We start from the raw sequence: 12,868 nt of genomic DNA, 5'->3' as shown, positions 1-12,868 counted from the left end.
TTCTGAAGCTGGCTTTAAAGATCTTAACTTAGCTTAAAAAGGCCAAGGTCTATCATAATATCCAGGGCCATCTCCAGTCATTCTACTGGACCCAGATAGCTCTGGAGGGGAAAGTGAGGTAGGTGACACAGACCTTCTTCACTTAAATCCAGTTCACTTGTATGTCATAGCCAACACCTTCCTGATGTTATGGTACTTTTCAGGAATGAAGAACAAACAGCAACAATCCTTAGGAATGTTTTAGGATCATTAAAAATATAGTTTCCCAAATGTAATTTGTTCATGCTGTAATTCCTAATTAGTTTTGGGGCTAGCTCATTATTCATCTGTGTAGAATGCTAATTTTGTCCTTTTAAGGACTGAGTTCAATCAGAGTTTGCCTTTAGAATCTCTATAAGGACAGCCATTTGGACCTTTGTCTCATGACAAGATATAAGGATTTGTCTACTGATTGGGACTTTTTACTGGGAATATGCTTTACCAGGCCTGCCATAGCCTCTTATTAGTAATATTGTGTAAAAAAAGATCAGAACAAAAGGGAAAAACCATGAGAAAGAAAAAACAAACAAAAAAAAAAGTGAAAATGCTTCAATCCGCATTCATTTGACATAGTTTTTTCTCTTAGTAGAGAGGCATTTTTCCTATCCCAAATCCAATTATCTTGGATCAATGTATTACTGAGAATAAGGACGTCTGTCATAGTTGATTATTACATTAACTCAGTGTTACTATGTACAATGCTCTCCTAATTCTGTTCACTTCATTCAGCATCAGTTCATGTACGTCTTTCCAGGCTTTTCTGAAATCAGCCTGTTCATCATTTCTTATAGAACAATAATATTCTGTTACATTCATATATTATAACTTATTCAGCCATTCCCCAATTGGGGGAATTTTTGTACATGGGGGTCCTTTCTTCTTTTTTATTATCTCTTTGGGATACAGACCCAGAAGTTGGTACTGCTAGATTGAAAGGTATACATAGTTTTATAGCCCTTTAGACATACCAAATTGCCCTCCGGAATGGCTAGAACAGTTCACAATTCCACCAAGAATGCATTAGTGTCAGTTTTCCCACACTCTCTTCAACTTTGAGATAAAGCATTTAAAATGCTTTGCATAACTTAAAAGTACTTATAAATATTAGTAGTGTAAGTCAGCACTGCCTCTGGATTCCATCCCCTTGTTTGACAAGGAAATTCGAGTTTTTAATGGCTTAAGGTAGTTTGTGCGTTCTTTTGACCATTTCTTAATTGTAGCTCCATTATGTTGATTGACCATTTTTAGGGAGGAATGGTGATACTCAACACCAATATCTTTATTTTTTCATAGTAAAATAAATACTTCATCGCTAGTCTTAAACTTTTAATTAATTTATTGGTATGTACTTTATTTCTAGTTTGTTTACTTTGATAAAGAAAAAAATAGTAGTAAATATTTTGAAACTTAGAGGGGTTTTTTTGTATTTGTTCAGTTTTAAGTAAATTCCTAGTATTGGGACAGCTTGAGGGTGAAAGGGCATGTTCAATTTAATGAAGTTTTATCATGTCATCCAAAATTGTTTTCTAGAATCAGACATCTTCACTGCAAGCAATGAAGTGTGCTTCCTCTCTTTGCTCCTTACCTCTAATGTTGCATTATTTCCATTTAAAAAATTATCATTGCCCCTGAAAGATAGAAGGTAAAATCTCATAGTTATAATTCACATTTATCATTAGTGATTTAAAGGAACTTTATAATTATTGATAATTTGAATTTTTAATTTGAAAGCTGATAATATCCTTTGACTGTTCATCTTTTGAGGACACGATGGCTTTCCTCCTCTCTCCCCCTCTCCCTCCCCTGCTCTTGTGTGGTCTTAGGAAATTATGCTAATTGTTAATTTTTTGAACACCATGAAACCACTCTGCTGATTCTTTTGCCTCAGGCTACTATCATTTTTTTCAACTTTTTTCTTTTGACTTTTTGGTTTTGTTTGTCACAGGAATATCAATATTAATGTGTGGCTCTTTTCTTCTAATAGTCAGGTGTTATGGGCCAGAACTTGAAACAAGGTGCTAAGTCAGTGGAATTGATAGAGACAATGGTTATTTAGCATGGTGCTTAACAGTTCTCTAGTTCAATACATGTACTTAGTACTTACTATAGTTCTACAAGAGTCACACCTTTGATAAGAGACCATATAAGCTTGGACAAACTCAGCCAGAATCAGAACTAGAGGAAGAGAAAGACGGTGGTGGTCCTCCTGCCTCCCCCATAGAAACCAAGACACATTCAGGGGGACCTCAAGAAGCTGGCAGAAGCAGAGAGCACAAAGGACTGGCGGCAGGAGCTTAAGCTCTTGGAACCAGGGAGAGAGACAGGCCTCTAAGAAAGCTAACTGGGCCCCAGGAAAGGAGACAGGACTTGGAAAGAGACATAAAGGATTTGGACTTTAACCTCTGGCTACTCTTGTGGTGATTACTGAACTGAAACGAAGGCTGCCTCCAGAGACCCCAAGAAAATCCCAACAAGAAAACATTACATTTTAGAGAGAATATTACAGTCTGGTAATAAAGATATCTTTAGAATATAGTATTTATATGTTCAAACAATTAGGGGGTCTATCTGTACGATTAGTAATTTAATTATCCCTTTCAGTAATACAGATCCCAACTTAATCTATGTCCATCCTATGTGACTCTTGTTTAAATCCTACCATAAATTTTACTTAGCATTCACCTAGTATAGTGACTCATCTGTATTCTTCATCCTTCCACATCTTCTTTTATATATTTCTTTCATAAAGAGTCTTTTTGACTCATCTGTATTCTTCATCCTTCCACATCTTCTTTTATATATTTCTTTCATAAAGAGTCTTTTACACCTGTTCATTTTTAAAATTCAATTTGGCTTAGAAGCCTAAAGACTTAGGCCACTGATGTAGTATCCTGGTTGTGTAGAACCCAAAATCAAAAAGCATGAGGAGCTGGTCTGGCTCTCCTCTCAAATTTGTAATTGACCAGAATGGACAGTATAGAGGTAAGGTAGCAGTGGTCTAAATGAATCAGTGTTATATCCTTGTTGAATAATTTCCTCCTCTAAAAATTCTTTTCCTGCCTTATGGCATCTTCTCCTACTTTTACTAAGTAAACCTCCTTTTGCTAATTATGAGATAATCTACCAGTATTTCATTTCAGTCTTGAATCTGAACTACTGGCTTGGACTTAAGTCAGGACTACCCTACTATAGTTATTCTTACTAAAAATCCTACATCAAAATATTTTTATTAAAAAGATGGGCCTTTGTTTTGGGGAGAAGCTGGGAGTCAGTAGTTTTGCCATTTCCTGGAATCCATCAGCCTAACTCTCCTTTTTGCCCCTCCCCCCATTTTGGTTTGGGCCCATTTGTACACTTTATCCTACACTGGTCAGATGTCTGTTTTGGTTGTTCATCCCACTACAAAATGATAACTTGTCAATAAATATTCTTTTTTATTCTGTTTTTGTAGATGGTCAGATTCAAGATGAAGTATGAATCTTTTCCAGTAGATTACAGTGTTTCAGTAGGAGCAGTACTCTCTTACTAGAAATAGAAGCATTTGAAAGGACCTAACCATTCATAGGGATTTCCTTTTGAACTCTGATTTTACACTGAATTTCTTCCACCACAGTGAGAAAATACTCATCAAATTTACATCAAATATGTTTCATTATTCACTTAGTGTTCATTATCAGAGGATTTTGAAGGAATCTTGAATAATTTTGATGTATGGATGAATGACTTTTTTGAAGAAGACAGTTACATAACTTTGGTTTACCTCAATTTCCTCACCTGCACAAGCAGGATAATAATAGTAATTACCTTTCAGGGCTTTTGTGAGAATAAAATAATATTTGTGAAGCACTTTGTGAACCTTAATATACTATACAAATTCTGTTATATTATTATTATATTAGTGTTATACTGTCATTTAAGAAAGATAGCAAGTTTTCTGTCAATTGTTATTGCTAATGTCTTGTATGTATGCGCATCTAAATGAATGACAGAAATTTCATATAGATGCAAAAGTAGGTATATATGTCTTTTGAGGTTTATTAATAAGGTTGAAGTTTTTCCCTTCTTTTTTTCCTCTCTTAGATACTTTGTAAATCAATCTATCATGTCTTTCCAGTTGTCTTGCCTATGTTGTGAATCATTCCTAAATATACTTGGTCAAATCTTGTGGGGGGTTTTTTCCATATTTGTTCTCTTTCATACCATTTCTACTTCTTTAAAAGCATATATAACAGAGTATGGAAGGAAGCTCTTGATGGTGCAAAAGAATTGTTATAAAAATCTTTACATATAAAAATGTTTACATTTTCCTTCTGCCTCCCTTTCATTTTCATCTTTTATTGTCCTCAGAATGATTGTCTAACTGCATGTCTTGCAAAATTTTCTTTGTACATGGCTTTGTAGTGATACTCTTCTTTTTTTTTTTTATTAAAGGTTTTTATTTACAAAATATATGCATGGGTAATTTTTCAACATTGACGCTTGCAAAACTTTTTATTCCCAAATTTTCTCTTCCTTCTCCCTACCCCCTCCACTAGCTGGCAGGTAATGCAATACATGTTAGATATGTTAAACTATGTTAAATCCAACATATGTATATATATTTATACAGTTATTTTGCTGTACAAGAAAAATCAGATCAAGAAGGGAGAGAAAAAAAACTGAGAAAAAAAACAAAATGCAAGCAAACAACAACAGAGAGTGAGAATTCTATGTAATTCCCATGGTCCTCTCTCTGAGAGTAGATAGTTCTCTTAATTACTGAACAAGTGGCACTGGTTTGAATCATCTCATTGTTGAAAAGAGCCATGTCCATCAGAATTGATCATCATTTAGTCTTCTTGTTGCCATATATAATGATCTCCTGGTTCTGCTCATTTCACTTAGTATCAGTTCATGTAAATTTCTTTAGGCCTCTCTGAAATCATCCTGTTGATTGTTTCTTATAGAACAATAATATTCAATAACATTCATGTACCATAATTTATTCAGCCATTCTTCAATTGATGGTCATCCACTCAGTTTCCAGTTTCTTGCCACTATAAAAAGGGCTGCCATAAACATTTTTGTACATGTGGGTCCCTTTCCCTCCTTTAAGATCTCTTTGGGATATAATCCCAGTAGAAACACTGTTGGGTCTAAGGGTATACACAGTTTGATAACTTTTTGAGCATAGTTCCAAATTGTTTCCCAGAATGGTTGGATCCAGCCACAGTTCTACTAATAATGTATCAGTGTCCCAGGTTTCCCACATCCCCTCCAATATTGGTCATTATTGTTTTTTGTCATCTTAGCCAACATGAGAGTGAGTAGTGGTATCTCAGAGTTGTCTTTATTTGCATCTCTCTGATCACTAGTGATTTGGAGCACCTTTTCATAAGACTAAAAATAGTTTTCAATTGCTTCATTTGAAAATTGTTCATTTCCTTTGACCATGTATTATCAATTGGAGAATGGCTTGATCTATTATAAATTTGAGTCAATTCTCTAGAAATGAGGCCTTTATCAGAACCTTTGAATGTAAAAAATGTTTTCTCAGTTTGTTTCCCTTCTAATTTTGTCTGCATTAGTTTTATTTGTACAAAACCTTTTTAACTTAAAATAATCACAATTATCTATTTTGTGATCAATAATGATCTCTAGTTCTTCTTTGGTTGCAAATTCCTTCCTCCTCCACAGATCTGAGAGGTAAAACTATCCTATGTTTTTCTAATTTGTTTATAGTATCATTCTTTATGTCTAGATCATGAACCCATTTCGACCTTATCTTGATATATGGTGTTATGTGTGGGTCAATGCTTAGTTTCTGCCATACTAGTTTCCAATTTTCCCAGTAGTTTTTGTCAGATATTGAGTTCTTATCCCCAAAATGGATTCTTTGGGTTTGTCAAACACTAGATTATTAGATTATTATAATCATTGATTATTTTGTCCTGTGAACCTAACTTGTTCTACTGATTGACTACTCTATTTCTTAGCCAGGACCAAATGGTTTTGATGGTCACTATTCTGTAATATAGTTTTAGGTCTAGCATAGTGGATTCTTATCTCAAAAGCTAGGGTCTTTGGGTTTGTCAAATACTAGATTGCTATATTCATTGACTTTTTTGTTCTGTGAACCTAACTTATTCCACTGATCAACTGTTCTATTTCTTAGCCAATACCAAATGGTTTTGATGACTGTTGCTTTATAATATAGTTTTAGATCTGGTACAGGCCACCTTCATTTGCTTTTCTTTTCATTAATTCCCTTGAAATTCTTGACCTTTTGTTCTTTCAGATGAATTTTGTTATTTTTTCTACATCAGTAAATTAGTTTCTTGGGAGTTTGATTGGTATAGCACTAAATAAATAGATTAGTTTAGGTCATATTGTCATCTTTACTATATTTGCTTGACCTATCCAAAAGCACTTAATATTTTTCCATTTGCTTAGACTTGACTTTTATTTGTGTGGAAAGTCTTTTGTAGTTTTGCTCATATAGTTCCTGACCCTCCTTTGGAAGATAGATTCCCAAATATTTTAAGTGATATTCTTCTTAAAAGTGAAATGTTGATTGTGTTGTTTTTGTTCTCCATCTTTCTCTCTTTCTGTCAAATAAGTCAAATGATATTTTTTATTTGTTTGTTTGTTTTTGTTTGTGGGTTTTTTCTATGAAATTTCTTTTAAGTGGTTTTGCTTTCCTTGTTATTGGTATTGTTTTACATTTTAAAATTCTGTATAAAATAATTCTAATGATTGTAGTAGATACTATCTTTGCTTTCCATATCCCATTTTCATTCTCTGTCATTTGTATAAATAGTTTAGGGTTGAGTTGTCTCAGCTTTAGGTCATACGTTTTTTCATATAAGATTAGAGAATCATAGATTTATATCATTAAAGGATCGTAGAGTCTATTTATTCCAACCACTTTATTTTAAACATTGGGAAACTGAGGCATAGAGAAGGGAAGTAACTTGTCCAAAATTGGTCCATACAGCTGATAGTGTCTGATTTGAATCCCAGTCTTCTTGATCCCAAGGTCCAGATCCCTAAGCCCTTTGCTTCTTCAATTGGAAGATCTGACTGTAAATATATAGCTCCTTTGTAAATGATTCCTGCATTATTAATGAGACTGGAAAAGATGGGGAAACTGATTAAGACTGAGAAGGATTTTTCATTTTATTTAATTCTTGTTTTTTATAGCCAAATAATTCATAACTAAGTAGATAGTCTACTAATGAAAACTCTTTTCACTTAGCAATGGTTAGTTTTCAGAAATCAGACTTATTAATTTTTAGAATCTTGAGATCATGAAGCATTGTGTGAAATGGATACAAAGAAGGAGCTGGAGTTCTAGTATTCCTAGGTTGGAATACTATTAGATTTCATGTTTTAATCCTACCTCTGATGCTATTTAAACAGGGAGAGTAATAAAAGCTGTGTGACTTTAGTTTCTTTCTTCCTTTCCCCTCTACTTGTCACTATATGTTAATGAGAGGGTTAAAAAAGTATTGAAGGCTATTTATATATATTTTTTGATTTTTGTATTACTGTATACTAATAATTCCTTACAAAGTGGCTGTCAGTAGAATTAATATTTCATTTCTTTTAGACTGCCAACCCCTTCTGGTATGATAAAACCACCCTGACCTTGTTGTTTTCTGTGTAGCCAGTGAGATCTAAAGTTTGCTTTGCATACTGTGATGAGGTATCCAAGATTCTTGTATAAGACCTTAAATCCAGGTCCTACATTATGCGTAACTATTATGTATAATTTAATTTTTAAATGTTAATCCCTTTAAATAAAAGGGCAAAATATTTAACATCTCAATTTTGGAACTAAAATATTGACTTTAAGGCAAGTAACACTATTCTGAGAATTTCTGAATATAGAACTTGTGTGGTGATGGTGGCTTTTTTCATTTTTCAAAAAAATTGTGGAAATATTGTGAAAAAAGTCATTTAAAAATTGGATGTATATTTTCTGCATCTTAGGTAATTATTGTTCATGCTTTCCCACTGATAATTTCAATAACTCATTTAGTGCTTAATACATAGAATTTATTATGTGTGATTTCATTCATTCTTATAATTATCTGAGGGAATTATTGTATGTATTGCAACTATTTTTCATAAGTGGAAGCCTTGTTTTAGAAATTGGAAAACGTCCAAAATCATACAATTAGTTGGCCATCAAGCAGGGGCTAAGATGTATTGTGCAGTACTTTTTTCCGCTGTACCAGACTACTTCACTGAGTATGAAAATTTTAGGTTTACTTGAAAATGGCTTTGCTGTAGCTGTGGAAAAATACTTTTTATGCCAAATCTCTTATTAGAAAGTTCTTATTATAAACTATTCTCAAATGATCCTGGAATAGGAGATGAAACTTGCAATTAAAAGTACTAAGAGTAACATGAAGAAGTGCTTTAAATCACAATGGGTAGAGAAACACAAACTGAAACAACTCTGATGGACCACCTCATATCTAACAGAAAAGGAAAATGCTATTTTTTTAAATGAAGCTTATTATTTTAGAAACACATGCGATTTTTCAACACTGATCCTTGTAAAACCTTATGTTTCACAGTTTCCCTCCCCATTCTTCCCATCCCTTCCCCTAGATGTTAAATAATCCAATATATGTTAAACATGGTAAACATATATATAAATTCAATATAGGTATATATATTTATATAATTATTTGCTGGAAATGAGATCAAAAAGTTGTGAACTGATCCAACCATTCTGGAGAGTAATTTGGAATTATGAACAAAGAACTTATAAAAACTATGCATATCCTTTGATCTGTCAATACCACTACTATGTCTGTATCCCAAAAAGATCATAAAAAAGAGGGAAAAGACCCAAATGTTCAGAAATATTTATAGTAGCTCTCTTTGTGGCAAAGAATTGAAAACTGAGGAATGCTTATCAATTGGTGGAGTGGCTGAACAAGTTATATTATCTCTGAATATGTTATAAATGTAATGGAATACCTTTATGCTATAAAAGATGGTTAGTAAGCAACTTTCAGAAAAATATGGAAAAACTTACATGAATTGATGCCAAATAAAATGAATAGAACCAGGAAAATATTGAAGATAGTAACAGTAACATTGTGTGATGATCAACTATGGTAGACTTAGCTCTTAGCAATATAACAATCTAAGAAAATTCCACAAGACTTATGATGGAAAATGCTTTCCATATTCAGAGAAAGAACTATGGAGTTTGCTTTTTCTTTCTTGTAGGTTTTCTCTTTTGTTCTGATTCTTTTTTATAACATGACTAATATGGAAATATATTCAATATGATTTTACATGTAAAACCTAAAAGCCAATGCTTAAAGTATATTTTGCTTTAAGCTAATTATGTCTTCTAACATTAAGGGGATTTATGAACTCTTATTTTTAAATGTGTAGATGCATAGATTAGACTTTTAGTCTTGGCAGCAGTAGCTGTCCAATGGGGAAATAGCTTGGAGTTGAGCTGGACCCAGGGAGTGAATTTATTCAACAATTATTTAAATTTGTTATTTAAAGCATTCTTACATGTACCTTCTTTCTTTGGGGAAGTAGTGGTCTAGGGGTCTATTGTGGTAGTCTTTATATATTGTATATGTTCTTAGATATGATTGACATATTAATTGGTTTTCCTTAACTGTTTTTTAAGGAAAATTCACCTAGTGTTCAGCAAAATGGCATACATAGAAATATCTCTGATGTAAAAGAAAAGAGCTGCAATAAAATTTTTAAAAAATTAACAATTTTTGGCAAACACATTAACTGACTTTCCCATCAGAGATGTTTCTACATGCTCTTTATAAAAACTAAATATTGACAGAATTTAATTTTTAAAATTGTAAGACCTTCGAGATTGTCCCATCTAACCCTCTCATTTTACAAATAAGAAAATAGAAATCCAAAGAGATTATATGACATGTACAGGATTACATAACTGGGTTATTTTCAAACATTTTATGGTTTTTTTAATCAATTTTTTGGTCAATCTAAATGCTTACATTTTGACTTTATATGAAAGGTATCTTAAAATGTTAATCTCTTAGGCTTTAAATAAAAATCCTATATTCTCTTTCGTGGATTTTACTCTTGTTATGATTTTTTTATAGCATTCTTTGCATCTGATAATGACTAATTCATTAAATAATATTTTATGTATAACTAGCTAAATTGGGAGAAAACATTTAATTTTTACTATATTTCTGATGAAACAAATTTGCCAAGTAGACTCTTCCTATCTTTTCCATATTTAGGTCATAGGTGCTTTGCTTTTATGCCTTTTGAATCCATACTTTTCTTTCAAGAAAACAGCATTACTGCTGCAATTCCTATTCTGAACTCCACATCTTTTATTTTTGTCATTTCACCTAAGGGTGGAAAGAACTGGCCAGTTTTTTTCATTTAAAAAAAGAATAACTCTTTTTGCATTGCTACCATAAAAATCAAAATGATATTTGAATTATGATAGCAATTCTTTTGGAACATTTAGTTATATAACTTGAAAGTGATTTATTGCTGTTGCTTCATTTTCTGTGTTCTGTCTTGAGAGTCAGTAATTAAAACCACAGCAGGTGACAACGTCATGGATGGGGTAGTAGATAGATGAGGGTTCATGACATAATCTTTGGGATCATCTATGTTTAGATATTAGAAATGGTTTGTCACTTTCCAAATTGAAAAGTAGCTATACAGATGGGGTAGAAAACTAGGGGAGAGCAATGTCACAGAAGAAGGCAAGCAGTGAGAGAAATGGATGAGTATTGAGAATAGATTTAATAATTACAAAATTTTTCTTAACCATGAGACAGCTGTTCTAATCCAGTATGTCAGAAAGAAATAATGTTGGAAAGATTATGAGAAACAAGTGAAGATAAGGAAGTGGGGGTAAAGAATATAGATAATTCTTCCTAGGACTTAGTTGTAAAAGGAAAGGGAATGATTGAAGGTTGTGGGTTTTTGTTTTAATTTTGGGAACCTTGAGGGTGTTTGTTTTCAGAAGTGAAGGAGCTAGTAGATGAAGATAGAAGAGAAGCTTAAAAAGCAGTGATCTAAGGGATAGGAGCAAGGAGGACAACTATAGAATGGTGTCTTTGAAAAGAGGACTGGATTTTTATGGTACACAATGGAAAATAGAGAACTCAAAATGAACTGCTTTTTTTCCTAGTTGTTTTGGGAGCATGGTTTGAAGAGAGGAGGTTGGTAACAGTTGTTAAGAGGAATGTGACAGGGAGAGAATAAAAATTGCATATTATTAAGGACCCAGTTGACCTCAGGTAACATAATATTCAGGATAGCTAGGTGGGGCAGTGGATAGAACACTGGGTATGGACACAGGAAGATTCATCATCATGTTCAAATCTTCTCTCAGACATTTTCTAGTTGCATACCTTAGTTATGCATCTGTAAAATGGTTAGAGAAAGAAATGGCAAACCATTTCAATATTTTTGCCAAGAAAACCCCAAAGGATCATGAAAAGTCAGACATAACGGAAATGATTGAACAACAACAACAAAAATATTCTAGTAGATCCAGTTTATAGTTGTTTACTGCATTCTTATAGCAGCTTTGGCAACATATGGGAATAAAGAAGGAAGAAGGTCGGAAGAAGATATGGGTAGAAAATAAGGAAAACCATGAAGAGAGAAGAGAGAAGTCAGGGAGATAATGATGATAGAGGACTCTACCTAGTTGAAGTAGAGGGTTAAAACTGGGAAGAGAAGAAATAAATAATGAATTAGGAAAACAGGTATAGGGATAGAGGGCTTGGAAGTTTCAGTCGGGAAAAAGAATAGATTAATAAGGAATAAGCCAGAGAGAGAGGTGGAAATAGAAAGGATTGTGATCAGAGAGAACTGTTATCAGAACTGATATATAGCAATTACAGGTGATAGTCACCATCCTCATGTGCTAATGAAGTCAAGTAAAGTTGGGGATCATGGGACTTGATACTGATGAACTGGGAGGCTATGATATTTGAGGAGTTCCAAGAGCGTATTTTGAGCCTTATAACTCATATGCTAGATAAATGCTGTTACTATCCTCATTTCATAGTTGAGCAAAGTGATTTGCCCAGGGTCTCACCTAGCTGCCTCTCTCTTTGGTGAGAATCAGAAATTTTTTGGTATCTTTTGGTGCTGTAGAATATTTTACTTCAATTTTCTGACTGTTAGCTTATCAGGATTTTGACTTTTCAGTGAAAAAAAAATCACTACAACAAAACTGTTACAAGTGACATCTCATAATTCTCAGGTAGGGTTTAAAAATTTTTTTATTGTTGTTGCTCAACTTCCCAGGTGTATTCATGAGAAAATAATATATATGTTGTTCCTATTTTTAGGCCGGAGCCGCAACAAAAAGCTCCCTCTGTACCCCCTCCACCACCACCACCTCCACCACCACCTCTACCAGAACCAGCACCACCAGAACCAGAAGAGGAAATTCTGGGATCTGATGATGAAGAGCAAGAAGACCCTGCAGATTACTGCAAAGGTTAACTCAAATATGAACTGCTAAATTTTTACAGTATTTGTTTTCTAAAATTGTTTTCCTATATTTCATTAAAGGAGAATTTTGATGGGTTGTTGGGGTATGAGTTTTGTAGTAGATGTCTTTGATATTTTAAAATTAGTTTCTTCGTTTTAGCATCAATTTAAAGTCTTAAGAATATTTCCTATTCTTTGTGAAATTACTTCATAATTTATCATAGTGATTTGCTCTATGTTCAGTTTTACATAGGTTATAAAATTCTTTGGTAAAAAATGACAAGAACAAGTGAGAAGAATATATATTTGACTTCTTTAAATTTCTGAACATTTTGATATAACTTTT

General features: G+C 33.1%; 1 protein-coding gene across 10 annotated transcripts in view; it reads left to right on the top strand.

The window, feature by feature from the left end:
* Positions 1 to 12,868, top strand: part of SRPK2 (SRSF protein kinase 2) — a 253,606-nt gene that overhangs the window by 143,071 nt on the left and 97,667 nt on the right. For all 10 annotated transcript variants that reach the window (XR_004229621.1, XM_031938721.1, XM_031938724.1 and 7 more), the window contains one exon: positions 12,378 to 12,529. Coding sequence is in view for 9 of the 10 variants with exons in the window: in XM_031938721.1 (XP_031794581.1) it covers positions 12,378 to 12,529 (152 nt within the window). In the remaining variant the exon portion in view is untranslated. The remainder of the gene's footprint in view (positions 1 to 12,377; positions 12,530 to 12,868) is intronic.

Source organism: Sarcophilus harrisii, chromosome 5 (genome assembly GCF_902635505.1).
Source record: "Sarcophilus harrisii chromosome 5, mSarHar1.11, whole genome shotgun sequence".
NCBI classification, from domain to species: domain Eukaryota; kingdom Metazoa; phylum Chordata; class Mammalia; order Dasyuromorphia; family Dasyuridae; genus Sarcophilus; species Sarcophilus harrisii.
Note: the sequence above shows the minus strand (reverse complement) of the source record. Positions and strands in the feature narration are given on the sequence as shown.